Source organism: Pan paniscus, chromosome 6, assembly GCF_029289425.2.
Source record: "Pan paniscus chromosome 6, NHGRI_mPanPan1-v2.0_pri, whole genome shotgun sequence".
Taxonomy (NCBI): domain Eukaryota; kingdom Metazoa; phylum Chordata; class Mammalia; order Primates; family Hominidae; genus Pan; species Pan paniscus.
The window spans coordinates 177286097-177311023 of record NC_073255.2 but is presented as its reverse complement, the minus strand read 5'-3'; the positions used below and the strand labels follow the sequence as shown (position 1 = coordinate 177311023).

The 24927-nt window shown below is 48.5% G+C and overlaps 1 protein-coding gene across 6 annotated transcripts in view; it reads left to right on the top strand.

Moving 5' to 3' along the window:
* DENND2A (DENN domain containing 2A) overlaps positions 1-940 on the top strand; it is a 120898-nt gene extending 119958 nt beyond the window's left edge. For all 6 annotated transcript variants that reach the window (XM_034965101.4, XM_034965104.3, XM_034965103.3 and 3 more), the window contains one exon: positions 619-940. In XM_034965101.4, coding sequence (XP_034820992.2) covers positions 619-650 — 32 coding nt within the window. In that variant the 3' untranslated portion in view covers positions 651-940. The remainder of the gene's footprint in view (positions 1-618) is intronic.
* Positions 941-24927: the final 23987 nt, after the last annotated feature.

Genomic DNA, 24927 nt, shown 5'->3' with positions numbered 1-24927 from the left:
GGAACTGAGCTGAGGGAGCATGGCGGGAACCAGACAAGGACGTCTGGCAAGAAAGACTCGCACTGGTGTCCAAATTCCTCTGGAAAGTAGAAACGTGACACTTACAAGGACTGCAGTTTAATCAGTGAAAAGGCCCTTACAGGGAAAGGGAGAATGAAGACAGCCAAAAAAGAGGACGGAGGCCCCAGTAGGGAGGTGTCTGCAGCAGTGAAGCCCTCCCAGAGGGCCTGTGAAGGGCGCCATATCTGTGCCTCCTGCAGGACGGAGGGCTACCTGGAAGCGGAGTGTTTTAAATACACACAGCATTGCTGGGCACTTTCTCCTCCCCTGGCTCCCGAGGGATGTGTTAATTCGGTGCTTCCTTTATTACCACAGAAGCAGCCAGCCCTCCTAGACAGCTCTGATGGTCTTCCTTTCAAACCCCCCAAGTCTGAGGAAGACCCCACGGGGATCTCTGGAAAGAACAAAGCCCCTTTGGCTTCTCCAGAGCAAGGGATGAGGCTCCCCGGGGTGGCGTGGGGGCCTCGTTACCTGCACAACTTCTGGGTGGAAAGGGCAAGATTTATCTCACCCTCCTTTGTCTGCCTTGTGAAATGTTCTCATTTTCCTTTTTTTTAGGCAATAAAATGAAATTTCTCCACAAGAAATAACTCTCAGCTCAGCCTCAAGGGAAAACTTCCTCCTAGTGAAGCCCAATGCTTTAAAAACAGTTCCTGGTGGCCTTTCTGAAAGGCTGGGTCCCAGGTTGTCACGGTGCGGAACTGGAGGCCGCGGTGGCTTCTGGCCGAGGCTGGGCTCTCCCCTGGATGAGGACCTTGGAGCCGCCTGGGAGGACAGCCCCAGAAAGGGAGCCCGAGACCAGGCGTGTCGCCGACATGCAAATGGGTTGTTTTGGTGGTTGGGTTTTTTTTTATCTTAGATATTAAAAGTAAGAAAAATGTGTGGGTTTTCTGTTTATTATGCCAAGGCCAAGAGGAGCCTGTCCTGCCCTACACGTTCCCCTTGTTCGTCCCATCCGGCCGCTCAGCAATGGAGCTAAGAGGAGTGGTGATGGGCAACAGAAATGAGGTGCTCCTCGGAGCGGGACTGACGACACACGAGGACTGTGAGGGGAGGAGGCAGAGCCGGTGCCTCGGGTTCAGGGAGTGAGGCCTCCTAGTGAAAGGCTGGGCCCTTGCCCTAGAGTGGAGGCTGGGGAGGAACGGGAGCTGTAGACGGATGTGGCTTCCCAGACACGCTGCTCTTCCAGAAGGGACAGTGATGCCACCTGGTGGCCGAGGCCATGGACGTCTCTCTTCCCAAATGGACCTGACTCTTCTTGACTGCCTTGTTCTCTTAAGAAGAAGCCATGGAACTGTCCACTGCCTGAGTAGTCCCTGGCTTTTAGAGGCACACACACAAAAAGAGGTTAGTAAACTGTTCTAGGGGTCCTCAAGTTTACGACACTGCTCACGGCCCACCTTCCAACACATAGCCACAACTTTGACCCCATTCCCATCTCATTCCAGGGGCCCAGAGCAGCATTAATGCAATAGTGGATGTGCACTGCCTGTACACGGTGCGGGGCGGGGGGACCTTTTGCGGCTGATGGTAACAAGATGGAGGGTGAGAACGCTGGGGCGGCGTCATCAGCCGTGTGCAGCCAGAGAGGCAGCTTGCGTTTTCTGGACCAGAAGCAGGGAGGGTGTGGAGAAGGCAAAAAACCTCAGGGCGACCTAAGAGCTGTCCTGCAGCGGGGACAGTGGGGACAGCAGGGACAGCGGGGAGGCAGGAAAAGCCCCGAACACAGCTGAGGCAGGTTCTCAGCGCAAGCCTCAGGGCCACTACCAGGTGACCCCTGCCCTCAGCTCTCACCAGCGACCCTCACAGAAACACGAAAGGGAGGGGCGCCGACCTCAACAATGGCCCAGAGGGGCTGTGCTGCCTGGCAGGGGTTCTCAACCTTTAGGGAGCGGGAGCAAGGGGCCTTCCGAGAATAAATAGAAATGAGGAAAATGAGGGGAGGTGACCTCTCATCCTTCCTCTTAGCTGGAGTTATGGACCACCTCGCCCCTCCAAGTTCTACCCAGGCTTTGGTGTGTCCATTACTTTTTCAGAGGTGAAGATCCACAGTTTACATCAAATTCTCAAAGATGCTCCCAGAATGGTAGAAACCAGGCTGTGCATAAAAATTAACCTGCCTGGCCGGGCGCAATGGCTCATGCCTATAATCCCAGCACTTTGAGAGGCCAAGGCAGGCAGGTGGATCACCTGAGGTCAGGAGTTCAAGATCAGCCTGGCCAACATGGCAAAACCCCATCTGTACTAAAAATACAAGGAAAACTTAGCCGGGCATCGTGGTCCGTGCCTGTAATCCCAACTACCTGGAAGGCTGAGGCAGAAGAATCACTTGAACTTGGGAGGCGAAGGTTGCAGTGAGCCGAGATCATGCCACTGCACTCCAGCCTGGACAACAGAGCAAGACTCCTTCTCAAAAAAACTCTGGCTGGGTGTGTGTGGGTGGGGACTGGGGGGATGCCTGAATGAGAATCCCTGAATCCTTGAGTGTGGGGGCTCAGGAATATGTATCTAACAAGCTCCTTGGATTAGTCAAGTTTGTGTGGGGGCTCAGGAATATATGTATCTAGCAAGCTCCTCAGACTAGTCAACTTTATTAATAGTGTGCATATTTGTATATTGCCCAGAAAGGGACACTTTTTGGAATATACTTTCTTTTTTTTAACTTATTTCGCATTATATTGTTTACTTAGTAACTCCAAGCAAATAAATGTACATCTTTATCAACATTCCCAATGACTGCATAATATTCCATTTTGTGGGGATACTAAAAGCTATTAGTTCATCAGCCTTTGGCTCTTTATACATGCAGGACGTTTCCAGTTTTTAACATCGTAACATCGAAAACAGCATCTTTGTACAAGTATCTCAGCACACTTGCCCCATCTTAATTTTCATTTTTGCTTAAAGTAAAATATACATACTTTTTTTAAATTTATTTACTTTTTTTTTTTTTTTTGAGATGGAGTCTATCGCCCAGGCTGGAGTGCAGTGGCACGATCTTGGCTCACTGCAACCTCCACCTCCCGAGTTCAAGCGATTCTCCCCCTTCAGCCTCCTGAGTAGCTGGGATTACAGGCGGGCACCACCACACCTGGCTAATTTTTGTATTTTTAGCAGAGACGGTGTTTCACCATGTTGACCAGGCTGGTCTCAAACTCCTGACCTCAGGTGATCCGCCTGCCTTGGCTCCCAAAGTGCTGGGATTACAGGCGTGAGCCACCACGCCCTGCCAAAATATACATACTTTAAAAATACACATACAGATATTAGTGTACAGCCTAACAAACATTCACAAATGACCATGTGAAAGTTGCCAGAATCAAAATGGAGCCACACAGACACACAAAATACTTGTGTGAGGACATCTGCCCAGCAACTGCCTGTCCAGCCTCAGACTGGCGCCAGCCTTGTTATGGATCCTTGTAGCCAAGGATAATGATCTCAAAACAATGTGATCCTCCCTACTTTTCCTTTAAAAACCCTGTCTTCCTTTACCTCCTTGAATATGCAGCACATAGTTTTTACTATGTCCTGTGTATTACCATTGCAATGGCTATTCTCAAATAAACATGGTTTTCTTTTAGGAAAAAAAAAGAAGGTGGGCACAGAGGTCCATGCTTATAATCCTAACACTTTGGGAGGCTGAGGTGGGAGGATCACTTAAGACCAGGAGTTCAAGACCAGCCTGGGCAACATAGTGGGTCCACCCATCTCTACAGAAAATTTTAAAAATTAGCCTGGCATGGTGGCGCACTCCTGTAGTCCCAGCTACTCAGGAGGCTGAGGCAGGAGAATTGCTTGAACCCGGGAAGCAGAGGTTGCAGTGAACCGAGATTGCACCACTGCACTCCAACCTGAGTGACAGAGCAACCTGAGTGACTTTCAAAACAAAACAAAACGTCACGCCTGTAATCCCAGCACTTTGGGAGGCTGAGGTGGGTGGATCACTTAAGGTCAGGAGCTCGAGACCAGCATGGCCAACATGGCAAACCCCCATCTCTACTAAAAATACAAAAATTAGCCAGGTGTGGTGGCAGGCACCTGTAATCTCAACCACTCAGGAGGCTGACGTGGGAGGATCACTTGAACCCAGGAGGCAGAGGTTGCAATGAGCTGAGATCACGCCAGTGCGCTCCAGCCCGGGCAACAGAGTGAGACACTGTCTCAAAAAAAAAAAAAAAGGAATATCAATGAAAGGAGTGACAGCATCCAGGGCCACAGGGGTCACACCCTCAGGCATATCAAAGCTGGTAAATAGAATTTTTTTTTTTTTTTTTTTTTTGGTAGAGATGGGATCTCACTATGTTGCCAGGGCTGTTCTTTTTTTTTTTTTTTTTTTTTTTTGAGACAGAGTCTCAGTCTGTCGCCCAGGCTAGAGTGCAGTGGCGCTATCTCGGCTCACTGCAACCTCTGCCTCCCGGGTTCAAGCGATTCTCCTGCCTCAGCCTCCCGAGTAGCCGGGATTACAGGCGCCCGCCACCATGCCCAGCTAATTTTATTTTTAGTAGAGACAGGGTTTCACCATCTTGGCCAGGCTGGTCTTGAGCTCCTGACCTCGTGATCCACCCACCTCAGCCTTCAAAGTGCTGGGATTACAGGCGTAAACCACCGGCCACCAGGGCTGTTCTTGAACTCCTAGGTTCAAAAAATCCTCCTGCCTCAGCCTCCCAAAGTGTTGAGATTAAAAGCATGAGCCACCACGCCTGACCTGGTCTTTTTTCTTTTAAGTCCCATTGCTCTGGATACCTTGCATAGGCTTGAAAAGCAAATCCAAAGCGGTACACGGCAGACCCCAAAGACCCTGAGGAGCCAAGCAAGCTGTGGGAGTGGGCTTTGGGAAGGACAAGATGAGTGGAAGCCGGAGACCTGTGCAAAGGTTCATAAGAAAAGCAAAAGTTACACATGTGGCCAACAAGCATATGAGAAAAAGTTCAGTATCACTGAACATTGCAGAAATACACATCAAAACCACAATGAGATACCATCTCGCACCTCTCAGAATAGCTATTATTAAAAAGTCGGCCAAACATGATGGCTCATGCCTGTAATCCCAGAACTTTCCGAGGCCATGCATGGCAGGTGGAATACTTGAGGCCAGGAGCTCAGCACCAGCCTGGGCAGAGGAGCGAGACCTCATCTCAATTTAAAAAAAAAAAAAAAAAAGTCAAAAAATAACAGATGCTGGAGAGATTGCGGAGAAAAACGCTTAAACCAAGCTTATCCAACCCACAGCCCATGGGCCACATGCGACCCAGGACGGCTTTGAATGTGGCCCAACACAAATTCCTAAACTTTCTTCAAACATTTTGAGGGCTGGGTGTGGTGGCTCACACCTGTAATCCCAGCACTTTGGGAGGCCAAGGAAGGTGGATCACTTGAGGTCAGAAGTTAGAGACCAGCCTGGCCTGGCCAACATGATGAAACCCATGTCTACTAAAACTGAAAAAATAAATACAAAAATTAGCCAGGGGTGGTGATGCACACTTGCATTCCCAGCTACTCGGGAGGCTGAGGCACAAGAATCGCTTGAACCCAGGAGGCTGAGATTGTGGTGGGTTGAGATTGTGCCATTACACTCCAGCCTGGCGACAGAGTGAGGATTCATCTCAAAAAAAAAAAAAAGCTTAGTACCTGGGAGATGAAATGATCTGTACAACAAATCCCAGTGACATGCGTTTACTTTTTTTTTTTGAAACAGAGTCTTGCTCTGTCGCCCAGGCTGGAGTGCAGTGGCATGATCTCGGCTCACTGTAAGCTCTGCCTCCTGGGTTCACACCATTCTCCTGCCTCAACCTCCCAAGTAGCTGGGACTACAGGCGCCCGCCACCACACCTGGCTAATTTTTTTGTATTTTTAGTAGAGATGGGGTTTTACCATGTTAGCCAGGATGGTCTCGATCTCCTGACCTCGTGATCTGCCCACCTCCACCTCCCAAAGTGCTGGGATTACAGGCGTGAGCCACTGCGCCCAGCTACATTTTTTTTTTTTTTTTTTGAGATGGAGTCTCACTCTGTTGCCCAGGCTGGAGTGCAGTGGAGCAATCTTGGCTCACTGCAACCTCCGCCTCCTGGGTTCAAGCAATTCTCCTGCCTCAGCCTCCTGAGTAGCTGGGACCACAGATGCCTGCCACCACTCCCGGCTAATTTTTGTATTTTTAATAGAGATGGGGTTTCACCATGTTGGCCAGGCTGGTCTCGAACTCCTGACCTCAGGTGATCCGCCCACCTCAGCCTCCCAAAGTGCTGGGATTACAGGCGTGAGCCACCACGCCCGGCCACGAGTTTACTTATATAACAAACCTGCACATGTACCCTTGAACCTAAAATCAAAATTAAAAAAAAAAAAAAAGCAAAGCAAAAGGCAAGTGAGCAGGGCCATGTACCTGCTGGCACCTGTGAAGGCCAATTAACTTCAGTCCACGGCTTGTACAGTGACCACACCCGGCCCTCACCCAGCACCTAGCTGGAGCTCAGCAGCCCAACCTCTGACTTCTTTCTGGCATGAACAGATGCTGGCAGCAGGCCACGGAGCAAACCGTCTGACCTTTGATCAGCCCTGGGCTCCTTACCGGTCCCTCTTGCTCTCCTCGTCCTCTGCCCATCACCTCTTCCCACCCCAGTATAATCCTAAAAGACCACACACTTAAGATCTGAAACCGGAACCTCACAACAGGTTGTCCCTCCCGCTATAGAGCTGATTCCAGTGCCCCTCACCCTGCCACCATCCCCCACCCCTGCCCTGGGGGAATGTAGACTGGGTTGTTTTTCGGTCAGAGAACTCCAGATTCACACGGACCTGCCCTTCTCTCTCACCAGCCCCATGGACAGGAGTGAAAGAGCTATTCAATAGGGCTGTGGGTGATTGAGGAGGACTACCCACAGGTTGAGGCTGCAGTGAGCCCTGATTGTGCCATTGCACTCCAGCCTGGGCAACAGGCTTCGTCTCAAAAACAAAACAACAAAAAAAGTTAAAAAAAAATTTTTTTTAAAGAGATGGGGCTATGAGAGCCAAGGGTAAAGCCACAGATGCCCCATATCTGGAGATGGAGGCCGTTTACCCTCTGAGGACGAAGGCCAAATGAGGGCCTGCCACATCAAGCAGAGGTGTCACCGACTGTGTTTCCTGGCCTTACCAAAATTAAAAGCAAAAAGCAGAGCTGAGCTTGGTGGCTCATGCATGTAATCCTACCATTTTGGGAGGCCCAGGCAGGTGAATCATGTGAGGCCAGAAGTTCGAGACCAGCATGGGCAAAAAAACAACATCAAGTCTAAAAAAAAAGGCCAGGTGTAGTGGCTCACGCCTGTAATCCCAGCACTTTGGGAGGCTGAGGCAGACAGATCCCTTGAGGTCAGATGTTCGAGCCCAGCCTGGCCAACATGGTGAAATCCCATCTCTAACAAAAATACAAAAATTAGCCGGGCGTGGTGACTCACGCCTGTAATCCCAGGACTTTGGGAGGCCAAGGCAGGCGGATCACCAGGTCAGGAGTTCAAGACCAGCCTGACCAACATGGTGAAACCCCGTCTCTGCTAAAAATACAAAAATTAGCCCAGCATGGTGGTGTGCGCCTGTAATCCCAGCTACTCAGGAGGCTGAGGCAGGAGAATCACTTGAACCCGGGAGGCAGAGGTTGCAGTGAGCCAAGACCGCACCACTGCACTCCAGCTTAAGCTACAGAGTGAGACTCCGTCTCAAAAAAAAAAAAAAAAATTAGCTGGGCGTGGTGGCGCACGCCTGTAGTCCCAGCTAATCGGGAGACTGAGACAGGAGAATTGCTATAACCCGGGAGGTGGAGGATGCAGTGAGCTGAGATCCTGCCACTGCACTCTGGGCTGGGCAACAGAAGGATACTCCATCTTAAAAAAAAAAAAGGAAAAGGGCCGGGCGCAGTGGCTCACGCCTGTAATCCCAGCACTTTGGGAGGCTGAGGTGGGCAGACCACGAGGTCTGGAGATCCAGACCATCCTGGCTAACACGGTGAAACCCCGTCTCTACTAAAAATACAAAAACTTAGCCAGGCATGGCGGAGGGCGCCTGTAGTCTCAGCTACTCGGGAGGCTGAGGCAGGAGAATGGCATGAACCCGGGAGGCGGAGGTTGCAGTGAGTTGAGATCGCGCCACTGCACTCCAGCCTGGGTGACAGAGTGAGACTCCATCTCAAAAAAAAAAAAGTTCAAATTTAAAAGGTTTTATTTTATTTTATTATTTTATTTTATTTATTTATTTATTTATTTTTGAGTCGGAGTTTCACTGTTGTTGCCTAGGCTGGAGTGCAATGGCGCGATCTCGGCTCACCACAACCTCCACCTCCCAGGTTCAAGTGATTCTCCTGCCTCAGCCTCCCAAATAGCTGGGATTATAGGCATGCACCACCACGCCTGGTTAATTTTATGTTTTTAGTAGAGATGGGGTTTCTCCACTTTAGTCAGGTTGGTCTCGAACTCCCAACTTCAGATGATCCACCCACCTCGGCCTCCCAAAGTGCTGGGATTACAGGTGTGAACCACTGTGCCTGGCTACTATTTCATTTTTTTGAGATGGAGTCTCACTGTGTTGCCCAGGCTGGAGTGCAGTGGCATGATCTCGGCTCATTGCAACCTCCACCTCCCGGGTCCAAGTGATTCTCCTGCCTTAGCCTCCCAGTAACTGGGATTACAGGCGTGCGCCACTACACACAGCTAATTTTTGTATTTTTACTAGAGACTAGGTTTCACTGTCTCAGCCAGGCTGGTCTCAAGCTCCTGACCTCAAGCAATCTGCCAGCCTCAGCCTCCCAAAGTGCTGGGATTAAAAGCATGAGCCCTGTGCCCAGCCACAAACATTTTTTTAAAAAAGAAAACACTGGCCAGGTACGGTGGCTCACACCTGTAATCCCAGCACTTTGGGAGGCAGAGGTGGGGAGATCGTGAGGTCAGGAATTCAAGACCAGCCTGATCAACATGGTGAACCCTCGTCTCTACTAAAAATACAAAAATTACCAGGGCCTGGTGGCATGTGCCTATAATCCCTGTAATCAGGAGACCGAGCCAGGAGAATCACTTGAACCCGGGAGGCAGAGGTTGCAGTGAACTGAGATTGTGCCACTGCACTCCAGCCTGGGCGACAGAGTGAGACTCCATCTCAAAAAAAAAAAAAAAAGAAACACCAATCTACGGTAATAGAATTCAGAAAGTGATTGTGCACTGGGATGAGAAAATGAACTAGAAAGTGATTGTGCACTGGGATGAGAAAATGAACTAGAAAGGAGCAGGAAGGAACATTCTGTGATGATGGAAGTCTTTATCTTGGTTTATGGTTACCTTGTGGTTGTACATGATTGTCAAAACTCACTGAACAGGTTGGGCAGGGTGGCTCACACCTGTAATCCCAACAGTTTGGGAGGCCAAGGCAGGTGGATTGCTTGAGCTCAGAAGCTTCAGACAAGCCTGGGCATGGTGAAACCCTGTCTTTACAAAAAATACAAAAATTAGCTTGGCATCGTAGCACACACCTGTAATCCCAGCTACTTGGAGGGCGAGGTGGGAGGATGGCTTGAGCCTGGGAGGTCAAGGCTGCAGTGAGCCTTAAGTGCACCACTGCATTCCAGCCTGTGTAACAGGAGCGAGACCCTGTCTAAAAAATAAAAATAAAAATAAAAAGGCCGGGCACGGTGGCTCATGCCTGTAATCCGAACACTTTGGGAGGCTGAGGTGGGCGGATCACGAGCTCAGGAGATGGAGACCATCTTGGTAAACACGGTGAAACCCTGTCTCTACTAAAAATACAAAAAATTAGCCAGGTGTGGTGGTGGGCGCCTGCAGTCCCAGCTGCTCGGGAGGCTGAGGCAGGAGAATGGCGTGAATCCGGCAGGCGGAGCTTGCAGTGAGCCGAGATCCCGCCACTGCACTCCAGCCTGGTGACAGAGTGAGACTCCTTCTGAAAAAAAGAAAGAAAGAGAGAGAGAGAAAGAAAATCACTGAATATGTAAGATCTGTGCATGTTTTTGCATGTCAATTATTTCTCTTTTTTTGAGACAGGGTCTCACTCTGTCGCCCAGGCTGCAGTGCAGTGCCATAATCTTGGCTCATTGCAACCTCCGCCTCCTGGGTTCAAGTGATTTTCCTGCCTCAGCCTCCTGAGTAGCTGGGATTACAGGTGGGGGCCACCATGCCCAGCTAATTTGTGTACTTTTAGTAGAGATGGGGGTTTCACCATATTGACCAGGCTGGTCTTGAACTCCTGACCTCAAGTGATCTGCCCGCCTCAGCCTTCCAAAGTTCTGGGATTACAGGCATGACTTACTGAGCCCCACCCCCCTGTTTGTTTGTTTTTTTCTGCAGATACATTGGCTGGAAATGTAAATTATTTCTCAATTTGAGAAATGTAATTGAAAAAAATACTGGGGGAAAAAAGTCACCTCATCAAAAAATATCATTAGGAGAGTGAAAAGATATGTCATACACTGGGGAACAATATTCGTAACACATATAGCCAACAAAGGATTAGTATCTTTTTTTTTTTTTTCCTTAAGACAGGATCTGGCTCTGTTGCCCAGGCTGGAGTGCAATGGCACCATCACAGCTCACTGCAGCTTGGACCTTCTGGGCCCAACCCCACCTCAGCCTCCCAAGTAGTTACAAGCACACACCACCATGGTTATGTATTTTCCTTTTCCCTTTTTTTTTTTTTTTTTTTTGAGACAGAGTCTCACACTGTTGCCCAGGCTGGAGTGCAGTGGCGCGATCTCGGCCCACTGCAACCTCCGCTTCCCGAGTTCAGGCAATTCTCTGCCTTAACCTCCTGAGTAGCTGAGACTACAGGCGTGCACACTATGCCCAACTAATTTTTTTGCATTTTTAGTGGAGAGGGGGTTTTGCCATGTTGGCCAGGCTGGCTTCAAATTCCTGACCTCAAGTGATCCACCCACCTTGGCCTCCCAAAGTGCTGGGGTAGCAGGCATGAGCCACCTCACCAGGTCCCCCAAAGCATAAATTTTTAATTAATATTTATGTGCACAGGAGTTCATAGAAAATTGAAACTCAAAGAAGGTCACTTAGACTCTGGGGCTTATATACTATTTTAACAAAAGAAAGGGGTTTGGGCTTCAAGGGTTGATTGATTACTTGTGGGAAAGTGACTAGGAATACAGGAGAAACTAACGGCAGACAAGGGTTATTTTCGTCAGGCTTGTTTATGCAGACTCACCCTGCTGCCAGCTCTCTGTCTCTGGTGATAAGAGCGGCTCTCCTCTTTCTGGTACAAGAAGGGAGTTGCCTTCACAAGGGAAATTCACGCCACCTTCACTGAGGGAAATTTCTGCTCTGTTCTTAGTTGGCTAAGAGAAGGGCAGAGAACCTTCTTGTATCTGTTGATCCTCAATTGCTTTCAGCTGAAAATAATCCTATGCCAAAGTGCATCTCTTGGGGTTGGCACAACCTGATCCCCTTTCATTTGAACTGTGTGCATTGCTTAGAAAAAGCCATAATCTTCAAAAAAAAAAAAAAAGTCATCATCCCCCTTTCATGTTATGTCAAGCCCAGCCAACTGGCATCTTTTTTTTTTTTTTTTTTGAGACGGAGTCTTGCTCTGTCACTCAGGCTGGCATGCAGCAGCATGATCTCAGCTCACTGCAGCCTCTGCCTCCCGGGTTAAAGCGATTCTCATGCCTCAGCTTCCCGAGTAGCTGGGATTACAGGTGCGTGCCACCACGTCAGGTTAATTTTTTTGTAATTTTAGTAGAAACAGGGTTTTACCATGTTGACCAGGCTGGTCTGGAACTCCTGACCTCAGCTGATCCGCCTTCCTTTGCCTCCCAAAGTACTGGGATTACAGGTGTGAGCCACGGCACCGGGCCCCAACTGGCGTCTCAATGGCAAACTGATTGTCTTGGCCTTTCCTGGGAGAGGGGAGGAGACTTATGCCAGCCATTACTCCAGACTCTTATCTTCCCTGCTGGGGGCCAGGGCACCAAAGGGGCCGAGAGGCACAGGAGAGAGTGAGGCATGGAGCAGCTGCATCAGCAATGCCACCTGCTTACTGTGGAACTTGGAACATGACTCCTCTCCTACCGGCCTCCCGTTCCCCCATCTGTACAACAGAAAAGATCTCTCCTGTCTCCAGCCTTGTCTGACACCTGGCACACCTGTGGCTATACCCAGGATGGGTGACCTGGAAGCCTGGTCCAGGGCCTTCAGCTGATGTTGACATTGTCAGATTCAGGAGACGGGGGGGAGGTGGAGCCCTGTGCAAAACAAGGGGGTGCCTGAGGAGGGAGGAGACGAGAGTTAGCTGTTGCCCCCATGTCTGCCAGGCAGCTAACAGCTGAGCTGACCTTAATGTCAGGGCATGCCTCAGCTTGTCTTAACAGCTATTTATAGCTCGGGTGCCTCCTTATTTGGTAGCTGACTGCACTGCAGTCTGTGGCCTCTCTCCACAGGGATGCCTGCCTTCCTGACAAGCAGCCCAGGCTCCTGATGCAGTTCTGTCTCCTGCAGCCTTTACGCAGAACAGGCTCACATCTGTGTGAGCTCTGTGTGAGCCTTACCTATTCCAAATGCCCTTTAAAGCCATTTACATAGCCGTTACATGTTTAATTGTGTTAAAATACACATAACATAATCCCAGCACTTTGGGAGGTCAAGGCGGCCAGAGGATCATTTGAGGGGCCAGGAGTTTGACACCAGCCTTGGCAACATAGCAAGACCCACATCTATACTTAAAAAAAAAAGAAGATAATGGGGTTGAGGGTGCCCTCTGTGACTGGCCAGGGGTTTGGAGGTGATCACTCTAGCCTATTTACTCTCACCAATCCAAGACACCTGCTAACCCCCAGAATCTTTAAAGGACCAGTCTTTCCACCCTGTGATGCATTTGGGGGCACAATGGGTACCCGTCTCTCCTCTCCCACCCATTATGGGCTGAACTGTGTCCATCCCAAAATTCATATGCTGAAGTCTCAACTTCCAGCACCTCAGAATGTAACCGTATTTGGAGATAGGGTCTGGAGGAGGTAATTAAGTTAAAATGGGGGCCTATGGGTGGCCTCTAATCCAACATGACTAGTGTCCTTAAAAGAAAGAAAATTGGGGCCAGGTGTAGTGGCTCATGCCTGTAATCCCAGCACTTTGGGATGCTGAGGCAAGAGGATCACATGAGGTCAGGAGTTTGAGACCAGCCTGGCCAAGATGACAAACCCCCATCTCTACGTAAAAAAAAAAAAAAAAAAAAAAAAAAAATAGACGGGCGTGGTGGTGCGCGCCTGTAATCCCAGCTACTAGGGAGGTTGAGGCAAGAGAATCACTTGAACCTGGGAGGCTGAGGTTGAAGTGAGCCGAGATTATGCCACTGCACTCCAGTCCGGGTGACAGAGTGAGACTCCGTCTCAAAAAAAAGGAAGAAAGAAATGTGGACACAGACACAGAAAGAAAACTGTGTGAGGATATGGGGAGAAGGTGGCCATCAACAAGCCAAGGAGAGAGACCTCAGAAGAAACCAACCCTGCCAATCAGCACCTTGATAGCAGACTTCCAGCTTCCAGAACTGGGGGAAGATGAGTTTCTCTTAGTTAAGCCACGTTTGTGAAACTTGGTAATGGCAGCCCTAGCTGACTCCTATGACTCCCCTCCTCTGTTCTCTGATTTTACAAAGAATATCCTGAGCTGGATTCCTCCTCAAACTTGATTTTTCGGGCAAAGAGAGGTTCAAATGGCAAAGCATTGGCTGGGCTTTTGAGGCTCACCCTCCTCAATCCTCCACAGCACAGACACTCCAGGATTCCCGGGACCTCTGGACAGACACCTCTTCCCACAGGCCCCTGCTGCTTTCTCGAGGAGCCAATGTCACCGCTACCCTTTCCTAGCTCTGACGGCCGTCCAACTTGCCCACCTCACACGGGTCCCACCTCAAACCAAGCATCCCAGGCCTCATGTTAGCCATGAGGATTTCCCCAGTACAGGCGGTGGCCAGTGAGGCAGCATTTCACATAGACACATGTCTATGTAAACACATTTAGCATAGACCATGAATCAAGACACCATGCTTCACAGGCCTGAGTCCCACCCCTCCTCAGATCACAGTCCACCCCTAAAAGAATTATCCATTGAGATTCCACTCAACACATGTTCCTTTAGTACCGTCTATGGGCCGGAGACTCCAGCAAGCAATGGCACAAGAAAAACGACCCATTCCTTGTCCTCAGGAGACATCCCACCTAGTGGGGAAGATTTTTTTTTTTTTTTTTGAGACGGACTTTTGCTCTTGTTGCCCAAGCTGGAGTGCAATGCCACGATCTCGGCTCACTGCCACCTCCACCTCCCAGGTTCAAGCGATTCTACTGCCCCAGGCTCCCGAGTATCTGGGATTACAAGCACGTGCCACCACGCCTGGCTAATTTTTTGTATTTTTAATAGAAACAGGGTTTCACTATGTTAGCCAGCCTGGTCTCAAACTCCTAACGTCAGGTGATCTGCCCGCCTCAGCCTCCCAAAGTGCTGGGATTACAGGCGTGAGCCACTGCGCCCAGCCGATTTTATTTAATTAATTTATTTATTTTAAACAGAATCTTGCTCTCACTCTGTCGCCCAGGTTGGAGTGCAGTGGTGCGATCTCGGCTCACTGCAACCTCTGCCTCCCAGGTTCAAGCGATTCTCCCGCCTCAGCCTCCCGAGTAGCTGGGAATACAGGCATATGCCACCACGCCCGGCTAATTTTTGTATTTTTAGTAGAGATGGGGTTCGCCATGTTGGCCAAGCTGGGCCACGGCTTGGACAAGCTGGGTCTAGGTTCTGCTGCTCACTACACAGTAAGACGATGACTGAGACTATAAGTATTGCCAAGAAGAAGGTTTTAATTGGTGTTGTAGTCGGGGGTACAAGGGGTGCTGCAGCCCAGGAGATGGGAGCTCAGTCTCAAATCCGTCTCCCTGATGGACTAAAGGCAGGGATTTATATAGCAGGGAAGAAATGTAACCATGTGTTGAAAAAAACAGGAACTAGGGAGGGGTAAGGAAGCAATCATGATGAATGAGGGATCACACATCACATTGTCTGGACATAGTGATCTGGTGAATTTCAGTTCTTTGATACTTTTTTTTTTTTTTTGAGACAGAGTCTTGCTCTGTTGCCCAGGCTGGAGTGCAATGGGGTGATCTCCACTCACTGCAACGTCTGCCTCCCAGGTTCAAGCGATCCTCCTACCTCAGCCTCCCGAGTAGCTGGGATTACAGGCATGTACCACCACGCCCAGCTAATTTTTGTATTTTTAGTAGAGACAGGTTTTCACCATGTTGGTCACGCTGGTCTCAAACTCCTGGCCTCAAGTGATCCACTCACCTCAGCCTCCCAAAGTGCTGGGATTACAGGTGTGAGCCACCATGCCCGACCTGATTCTTTCTTTTTGTTTTCTTTATTTTTCTTTTCCTTTCTTTCTTTTTTTTTTTTTTTTTTTTTTTTGAGAGGCTGAAAGTCTTTCCTGAGGAAGAAACTCAGATAAAACAAGCTGGTCTTCCCTGGTTCCAGGTGGTGAAGGCCCACCATTGAAGGGAACATTTTACCACACACCGTACCTTTTTTTTTTTTTTTTTAATTATGTTGTCCAGTCTGGAAAATAGCTGGGAATATAGAGATGCGCCACCGGGCCCGGCTTACACTATACATCTTTTTTTTAAATGTGGTAAAATATATGTAATGTAACATTTACCATTTAATCAATTTAAAGTAAACAGTTCAGTGGCATTAAGTATTGTATTAGGTTGGCGCAAAAGTAATTGTGGTTTTTGCCATTGAAAGTGATGGCAACGCTGGGTGTGGTGGCTCACATCTGTAATCCCAGCACTTTGAGAGGCTGAGGTGAGTGGATCGCCTGAGGTCCGGAGTTCGAGACCAGCCTGGCCAACATAGTGAAACCCCATCTCTACTAAAAATACAAAAAATTAGCTGGGCGTGGTGGCGGGCGCTTGTAATCCCAGCTACTAGGGAGGCTGAGGCAGGAGAATCGCTTGAACCCAGGAGGCAGAGGTTTCAGTGAACTGAAATCATGCCATTGCGCTCCAGCCTGGGCAACAAGAGCGAAACTCCATCTCATCTCAAAAAAAAAAAAAAAGAAAGAAAGAAAAAAGAAAGTGATGGCAAAAACCGCAACTACTTTTGTGCCGACCTAATACAACAATTACCATCATCCATCTCCAGAATTTTTTTTATCTTCCAAAATTCTATACCCATTAAACAACCCCCATTCCCCCTTTTTCCAACCCCTGGCAACCACCATTCTACTTTTTGTCTCTATTAATTTGACATATTTTTCTTATTTTATTTTGAGACAGGGTCTCACTGTCACACATACTGCATGGAGTGTATTGGTGAGCTCATAGTTTCCTCCAGTATCAACCTCCTGGGCTCAGGTGATCCTCCCACTTCAGCCTCACAAGTAGCTGGGACTACAAGTGTGCGCCACCAGACTGGCTAAGTTTTTTTTTTTTTTTGAGACAAAGTCTCAATCTTGTCCCCCAGGCTGGAGTGCGATGGCGTGATCTCGGCTCATTGCAATTTCCGCCTCCCGGGTTCAAGCGATTCTCCTGCCTCGGCCCCCCTGCCCGAGTAGCTGGGATTACAGGTGCTTGCCACCAGGCCCGGTTAATTTTTGTATTTTTAGTAGAGACGGGGTTTCACCATGTTGGCCAGGCTGGTCTAGAACTCCTGACCTCAGGTGATCCACCCACCTCAGCCTCCCAAAGTGCTTGGATTACAGGCGTGAGCCACCACGCCCGGCCTAATTTTTTGTTTTTTGTAGAGACCAAGTCTCACTATGTTGCCCTAGCTGGTCTCGAACTGCTGGGCTCAAACGATTCTCCCACCTAGGCCTCATAAAGTGTTGGAATTACAGGTATGAGCCACCGCACCCAGCCCACATGTGGATTTTAAAGCTGTCCAGAATTTTGATATGGCTTGCCATAGAGAGACTGCAAGGCAGGCGCTAAGGTCTCCGATAAATGGTCAGGACTTGTTTACTTGACTCAATTAACAGGGTTGATTTGTTTTTCAGAACAGCTTGTGTGTAGAAACCTTGAGTAGAACTTGGAAACATCCCAGTTAGAAGGGTTGATAACACCAGCAAAACCAGCAGCTGCAGGGCCCAGAGCTGCCTTTCTTCCACAGCTAGAATGTAATCTGACCATGCCAGTCCTCTGCCTGAAACCACCCAGGGGCTCCCCATGGCCTGCAGGACTAAGTCCAGCCACCAGCTGGCTGCAAGCTGCCCTGGCTGCCTAGGCCTTTATGCTCCAACAATAAATGCACAGGTCGGGCCAGGTGCGGTGGCTCACGCCTGTAATCTCAGCACTTTGGGAAGTTGAGGTGGGCGAATCACCTGAGGTCAAGAGTTCAAGACCAACCTGGCCAACATGGTGAAACCCCATCTCTACTAAAATACAAAAATTAGCCAGGCGTGGTGGTAGGCACCTGTAATCCCAGCTACTCGGGAGGCTGAGGCAGGAGAATCTCTTGAACCCGGGAGGCGGAGGTTGCAATGAGCCGAGATTGAGCTGCACTGCAGCCTGGGCGACAGAGCAAGACTTGGTCTTAAAAAAAAAAAAAAAAAAAAAATGAAGCAGGATGGAGTCAGTTAAGTCAGATCTCTTTCACTGTAATAATTCGTCAGTTATAATTTTAGCAAAGGTGGTTTTATTGGCAGGGCAAGTGTCCCCTAACATCTCTCTCCTTGGCTTGCAGAGGAGTCTTCTGTGTCCTCACAAGGCCATCCCTTTATGGGTCTTTTTGGGTGTCTATGTCCTAATCTCTTCTTCTTCTAAGGAATCATGTTGGATTACGGCCCATCTTAATGCGCTCATTTTAATTCAATTACCTCTTTAAAGACCCTGTCTCCAAATACAGTTACATTCTGAGGTAAAGGGGGTTAGGACTCCATATGAATTTAGGGGTGCGGGATACAATTTAGCCCATAACAGGGTCAAATTTCATAAGGCTCTGTAGATCATGTTAAGGATTTTAATTTTAACTTTAAAATTAATCAGAAGCTGGACGTGGTGGCTCAAGTCTGTAATCACAACACTTTAGGAGGCTCAGGCAGGAGGATCACTTGAACCCAGAAGTTCAAGACCAACCTGGCCAACATAAAGAGACCCTGTCTCTACAAAAAAAAAAAAAAAAAAAATTTGCCAGGCATGGTGGCACATGGCATAGTCCCAGCTGCTCGGGAGGCTGAGGCAGGAGAATCGCTTGAACCCGGGAGACAGAGGTTGCAGTGAGCTGAGATTGTGCCACTGCACTCCAGCCTGGGCAACAGAATGAGACTCCATCTGAAAAAATAAATAAATAAATAAAAATTAAAAAATAAGATGAAAGGAATCTGAAACTATGAAAAAATTTTGCTGGGCGTGGTGGCTCATTCCTGTAATCCCAGCATTTTGGGAGGACGAGGTGAGGTCAGAAGTTCGAGACCAGCCTGGCCAACATGGTGAAAGCCCATCTCTACTAAAAAAACAAAAATTGGCAGGGCCTAGTGGCTCACTCAGCACTTTGGGAGGCCGAGGTGGGCAGATCACGAGGTCAGGAGTTCAAGATCAGCCTGGCCAATATGGTGAAACCCTGTCTCTACTAAATACAAAAAAATTAGCTGAGTGTGGTGGTGCACGTCTGTAATCTTAGCTTCTCAGGAGGCTGAGGCAGGAGAATTGCTTGAACCCAGGAGGTGGAGGTTGCAGTGAGCTGAGATTGCACCACTGTACTCCAGCCTGGGCAAGGGAGTGAGACTCCATCTCAGAAAAAAAAAAAAATTACAAAATTTAGCCGGACGTGGTGGCGGGCACCTGTAGTCCCAACTACTCGGGAGGCTGAGGCAGGAGAATCGCTTGAAACCGGAAGGCAGAGGTTGCAGTGAGCCAATATCGTGCCATTGCACTCCAGCCTGGGTAACAAGAGCGAAACTCTGTCTCAAAAAATTTAAAAAAAAAAATTGTAAGCAGGAGAATGACATAAGTACCTTCGGATTTAGAAAATCACAGACTGCAATGCAGACAATAGAAGGGGTCAGAGTGGATGTTGACAGACCAGTTAGGAGGCCACTCTAACAACCCAGCAAGAAACCTGCCCAAGTCCTGGCATTTTTACTCATGAGATCTATCTCAAAGTTGGCCACTTCGCTCCGTGCCTGGCATATTTAAATAGAAGGCTAGGCATGGTGACTCACGCCTGTAATCCCACCCCTTTGGGAGGCCAAGGCAGGCAGATCACCTGACGTCAGGAGTTCGAAACCAGCCTGGCCAACATGGTGAAACCCCATCTCTACTAATAATACAAAAATTAGCTGTGGGGTCGGGGGAGGGGGGAGGGATAGCATTAGGAGATATACCTAATGCTAAATGAGGAGTTAATGGGTGCAGCACACCAACATGGCACATGTATACATATGTAACAAACCTGCATGTTGTGCACATGTATCCTAAAACTTAAAGTATAATAATAATAAAAATTTTTTTTAAAAATTAGCTGGGTGTGGTGGCACATACTTGTAATCCCAGCTACTCAGGAGGCTGAGGTAGGGGAATTGCTTGAGCCCAGGAGGTGGAGGTTGCAGTGAGCCGAGATCCTGCCACTGCACTCCAGCCTGGGGAACAAGAGCGAAACTCTGTCTCAAAAAAAAAAAAAAAAAAAATTTTAAATTAAAATTTAAAAATTGGCCAGGCGTGGTGGCTCACACCTGTAATCTCAGCACTTTGGGAGGCCGAGGCACGTGGATCACCTGAGGTTAAGAGTTCAAGACCAGCCTGACCAACATGGTGAAACCCCATCCCTACTACAAATACAAAAAATTAGCTAGGCATAGAGGCAGTCACTTGTAATCCCAGCTACTCGGGAGGCTGAGGCAGGAGAATCACTTGAACCCAGGAGGCAGAGGTTGCAGTGAGCCAAGATTGCGCCATTGCACCATAGCGTGGGTGACAAGAGCAAAACTCCATCTCAAAAATGAATAAATAATTTTTTTAAAAAATCAAATAAATAAATCAATAGAGACAGGGTCTTGCTATGTTTCCCAGGCTGGTCTTGAACTCCTGGGCTCAAGGGATCCTCCTGCCTCAGCTTCCCAAGTTGCTGGGACTTTAGCCAGGTGTGGTGGAGCATGCCTGTGGTCCCAGCTACTCAGGAGGCTCAAGTGGGAGGATTGCTTGAGCCATGGAAATGGAGGTTTCAGTGAGCTGAGATTGCACCAAAAAAAAAAAAGGGTCTCGCTCTGTTGCCCAGGCTGGAGTGCAGTGGCGCAATCTTGGCTCACTACAAACTCTGCCTCCCGGGGTTCACGCCATTCTGCTGCCTTAGCTTCCTGAGTAGCTGGGTACCTGGGACTACAGGTGCCCGCCACCACGCCCGGCTAATTTTTTTGTATTTTTAGTAGAGACGGGGTTTCACCATGTTAGCCAGGATGGTCTTGATCTCCTGACCTCGTGACCCACCCTCCTTGGCCTCCCAAAGTGTTGGGATTACAGGCGTGAGCCACTGCGCCAGGCCTAAGATTTTTTTTTTTTAATGAAAAAACAAAGAGCAAGAACTGGCACTATGAGCACGTGCCACCACACCCAGCTAATTTTTTTTAATTTTTACAATGTTGCCCAGGCTGGTCTTGAACTCCTGGGCTCAAGTGATCCTCCCTCCTCAGCTTCCCAAAGTGCTCAATTACAGACGTGAGCAACTGAGCCCAACCCCTAGAGTTTGGCTCATTTTATCAACAGGTTTCAGCCATCAATACACACGCAATTTTATTTTTTGGATAGTAGGCACACGACACTGAGCTCTATGTTAGCTAACTACCAAATCCAGAATGCACTGCTGCAGTCCCTCAGACTGAAGCCCCCAGACAAATGTGAGGCCAGGACCAGCAGCAGCCATGAAGCCAGAGAGACACTATGCACCTGGGATTATCCAAGTGTGGAAAAGGAATCTGTTCTCCCTCTACCCCACCACTCAGGACACTCCCATCCTGGCCGCCTGAGTCTGCTGCAGTCTCACTGGGTCTGATAATTTCTGCATGGCTGGTAGAGTACCACCCAAAGATACACTAAAGTGCGCTGTGAACTGGGGAGGAGGAATCTGCTCAGCAGGAACACTAGCTCTCACTGTGTCTCTAAAAGCGCCTTTGCAAAATTAAGACAGTAAGAGAAACCTGACATTGTTGCCTCCAACTTGCTTCTAATCTCCAAGCTGTCCTTGGTCATTCCTGGGAGTAGGCCAAACTAACTTTGAGAGAAATTTAGTTTATAGTTTAACCTTAGGCCGGGCGCGGTGGCTCACACCTGTAAACCCAGCACTTTGGGAGGCCGAGGTGGGTGAATCACCTGAGGCCAGGAATTCAAGACTAGCCTGGCCAACATGGTGAAACCCCTGTGTCTACTAAAAATACCAAAAATTAGCCTGGCATGCTGGCGTGTGCCTGTAATCCCAGCTACTTGGGAGGCTGAGACAGGAGAATTGCTTGAACCCAGGAGGTGGAGGTTGCAGTGAGCCAAGACCATGCCACTGCACTCCAGTCTGGGTGACAGAGCCCGACTCCGTCTCAAAAAAAATAAATAAATAATTTAACCTTAAAGTAAGGATGATAACGACCCTTCCCAAAACCAAACTGCCTTTGTAAAACTAATGAAAAGCCATAAGTTTAGGATTATGAGAGGAGCCTGAATTTTGCTGAGATATAGGCATAGTTAAAGGATAACCAGCCATTGTTCTGGAGGTCACAAGATTTGTGACTTCCGCAATTACTCCTGCAGATAACATCACTATTGTAGAAGCTAAGATTGGCCTTCTGAGATGTCCTTTCACACTTTTACATTTCTGGCTACCTGATGGCTCCACCTGCACTTGTGACTCCTGATTCATCCAGTCCTGTGGACCCCACCCAGACGGGAACTCAGCATACAAGCTCCATTTTCCACAGCCCTATGATTGCATCCCCAACATTCACTCCCCAACCCCTAGTCCACTGCCCACCAAACTATCCTTGAAAACTCCTAACCTCAGGTGGCGCAACTGGCTTGAGCGATTGGAAATAAGATGTAGAACCCCCAACGCAGACACTGAGTAGAATGACTTTTTTTTTTTTTTTTTTTGAGATGGAGTTTCGCTCTTGTCGCCCAGGCTGGAGTGCAATGGCGTGATCTTGGCTTACTGCAACCTCCACCTCCTGGTTCAAGTGATTCTCCTGCCTCAGCCTCCCGAGTAAGCTGAGATTACAGGCATGCCACCACGCCTAGCAAATTTTTGTATTTTTAGTAGAGATGGGGTTTCACTATGTTGGCCAGGCTGGTTTTGAACTCCTGACTTCAGGTGATCCACCCACCTCCGCCTCCCAAAGTGCTGGGATTACAGACGTGAGCTACTGTGCTTGGCAATTTGCCGAACTTTCTTGTGACAAACTATCTGGATTTTTTAAAAAAGAAAAAGCAAGAATGAATCTTTCTGGTTTTTAGTTTTGTATAAATTAGGTTTCAAATCTTTACATTTCAGAAATAGTCATGGCTGGAAATGCTGTTAAGTTTTTTGGAACTCTTTTTTAAGATTATAGTATTTCCAGCTGGGCACAGTGGCTCATGCCTGTAATCCCAGCACTTTGGGAGGCTGAAGCGGGTGGATCACAAGGTCAGGAGTTCGAGACTAGCCTGATCAACATGGTAAAACCCCGTCTCTACTAAAAAAAAATATATACAAAAATTAGCCAGGCGTGGTGGTGCGCGCCTGCAATCCCAGCTACTCAGGAGGCTGAGGCAGGAGAATTGCTTGAACATGGGAGGTGGAGGTTGTGGTGAGCTGAGATCATGCCACTGCACTTCAGCCTGGGTGACAGAGTGAAACTGTATCTCAAAAAAAAAAAAAAAAAAAGATTATAGTATTTCCTCTAAAAAAAATTAAAACTGGCCAGGCACAGTGGCTCACGCCTGTAATCCCAGCACTTTGGGAGGCCAAGGCAGGTAGATCACGAGGTCAGGAGATTGAGACCATCCTGGCTAACACGGTGAAATCCCATCTCTACTAAAAATACAAAAAATTAGCCGGGTTTGGTGGCGGGTGCCTGTAGTCCCAGCTACTTGGGAGGCTGAGGCAGGAGAATCACTTGAACTCGGGAGGCGGAGGTTGCAGTGAGCCGAGATGGCGCCATTGTACTCCAGCCTGGGAGACAGAGTGAGACTCCGTCTAACAAAAAAAAAAATTAAAAAAAAAAAAATTAAACCAGGTATTGATATGGCAAAAACAAAAACAAAAAAAAGAAAAGAAAAGAAAAGAAAATCCTTAACCTCAGAGCCTTCAAGGAGATTGATTTGTAGCCGGCTTCTGTCAATTCAGCATTCTTTACTGCTGTGCCATGGTCTCAGAGGATTGATTTTGTCTGTGCAGCAGGCAGGAAGAACCAATCAGGTGATTCCATCTCCCCTTCGCTCTCCAGTCGGCCTTATCTCTGACCAACCTTGGCCTGGCTCCCTGGGTCCAGCCACAGTGGCGTCAGCAGGTCCTGGATCACACCAAGCAGGGCCCAGCCTCCGGGCCATACCTGCTGTTCCCTCTGGCCTGTGCGCTCTTCCCTCATGTCTTCACATGGCTCATTCTTTCCAATCCTTTAGGACTACTTTCAAATACTGTCTTAGAAGGGCCTTCCCTGACCACCGTACCTGAATGAAGGAATGAAGGAATCCGCTGATGCTATTATCCCCTAAGACTGTGGCTCATTTAGGCTGCACCTGGAAGAGACATTTTCTTTCTTTTCTTTTCTTTTTTTTTTTTTTTTGAGATGGAGTCTTGCTCTGTCGTCTAGGCTGGAGTGAAATGGTGCAATCTTGGCTCACTGCAACCTCCGCCTCCTGGGTTCAAGTGATTCTCCTGCCTCAGCCTCCTGAGTAGCTGGGATTACAGGCATGCGCCACCACGCCTGGCTAATTTTTGTATTTTTGGTAGAGACGGGGTTTCACCATGTTGCTCAGGCTGGTCTTGAACTCCCGACCTCAGGTGATCCACCCGCCTCAGCCTCCCAAAGTGCTGGGATTACAGGCGTGAGCCACTGTGCTGGAAGGTATTGTATTTTAAATGCTTACTATCAGCCCTTTTCTGAAATCTAATTTATCTTTTTCCCACCGGCAGGTGGCCTTAGCACATTTCCATACTTTAGGACACCTGTGGGCTGATTTCAGATCAGATTTGGTAGCAGGGTACAGAACAGAGGAAGATAAGCTTATTGGCATTTTTGCCCCTCCCTAAAGAGAGCCCTCCAGCAGCATAAACTATTTGGTCAGCATAATCCCCTCCAGGGGTGAGGGCTGGAGTGGGAGAGCTGAGATATCTTGCCATTTCTAGGGAGGAACTGCTCTAAGTTTTCCTGTTCTTTTCCTAAAATCCTTTTGTTCCTAACCCTTTTGAGGGAGAAGGGGAGCTTAGAGATAGGGTAAGGCCCCACAAATTCATATTTGCATTCATCGATTCATGTGTCATCCATTCATTTGGCTTTTTATTTATTTTTATTTATTTATTTATTTATTTTGAGACGGAGTCTCGCTCTGTCACCCAGGCTGGAGTGCAGTGGTGCAATTTCAGCTCACTGCAAGCGCCGCCTCCTAGGTTCATGCCATTATCCTGCCTCAGCCTCCCGAGTAGCTGGGACTACATGCGCCCGCCACCACGCCCAGATAATTTTTGTATTTTTAGTGGAGACTGGGTTTCACTGTGTTAATCAGGATGGTCTTGATCTCCTGACCTCGTGATCTGCCCGCCTCGGCCTCCCAAAGTGCTGGGATTACAGGCATGAGCCACCACGCCCGGCGGCTTTTTATTTTTTATTTCATAGAGATGGAGTCTTGCCATTTTGTCCAGGCTGATTGTGAACACCTGGCCTCAAATGAGCCTG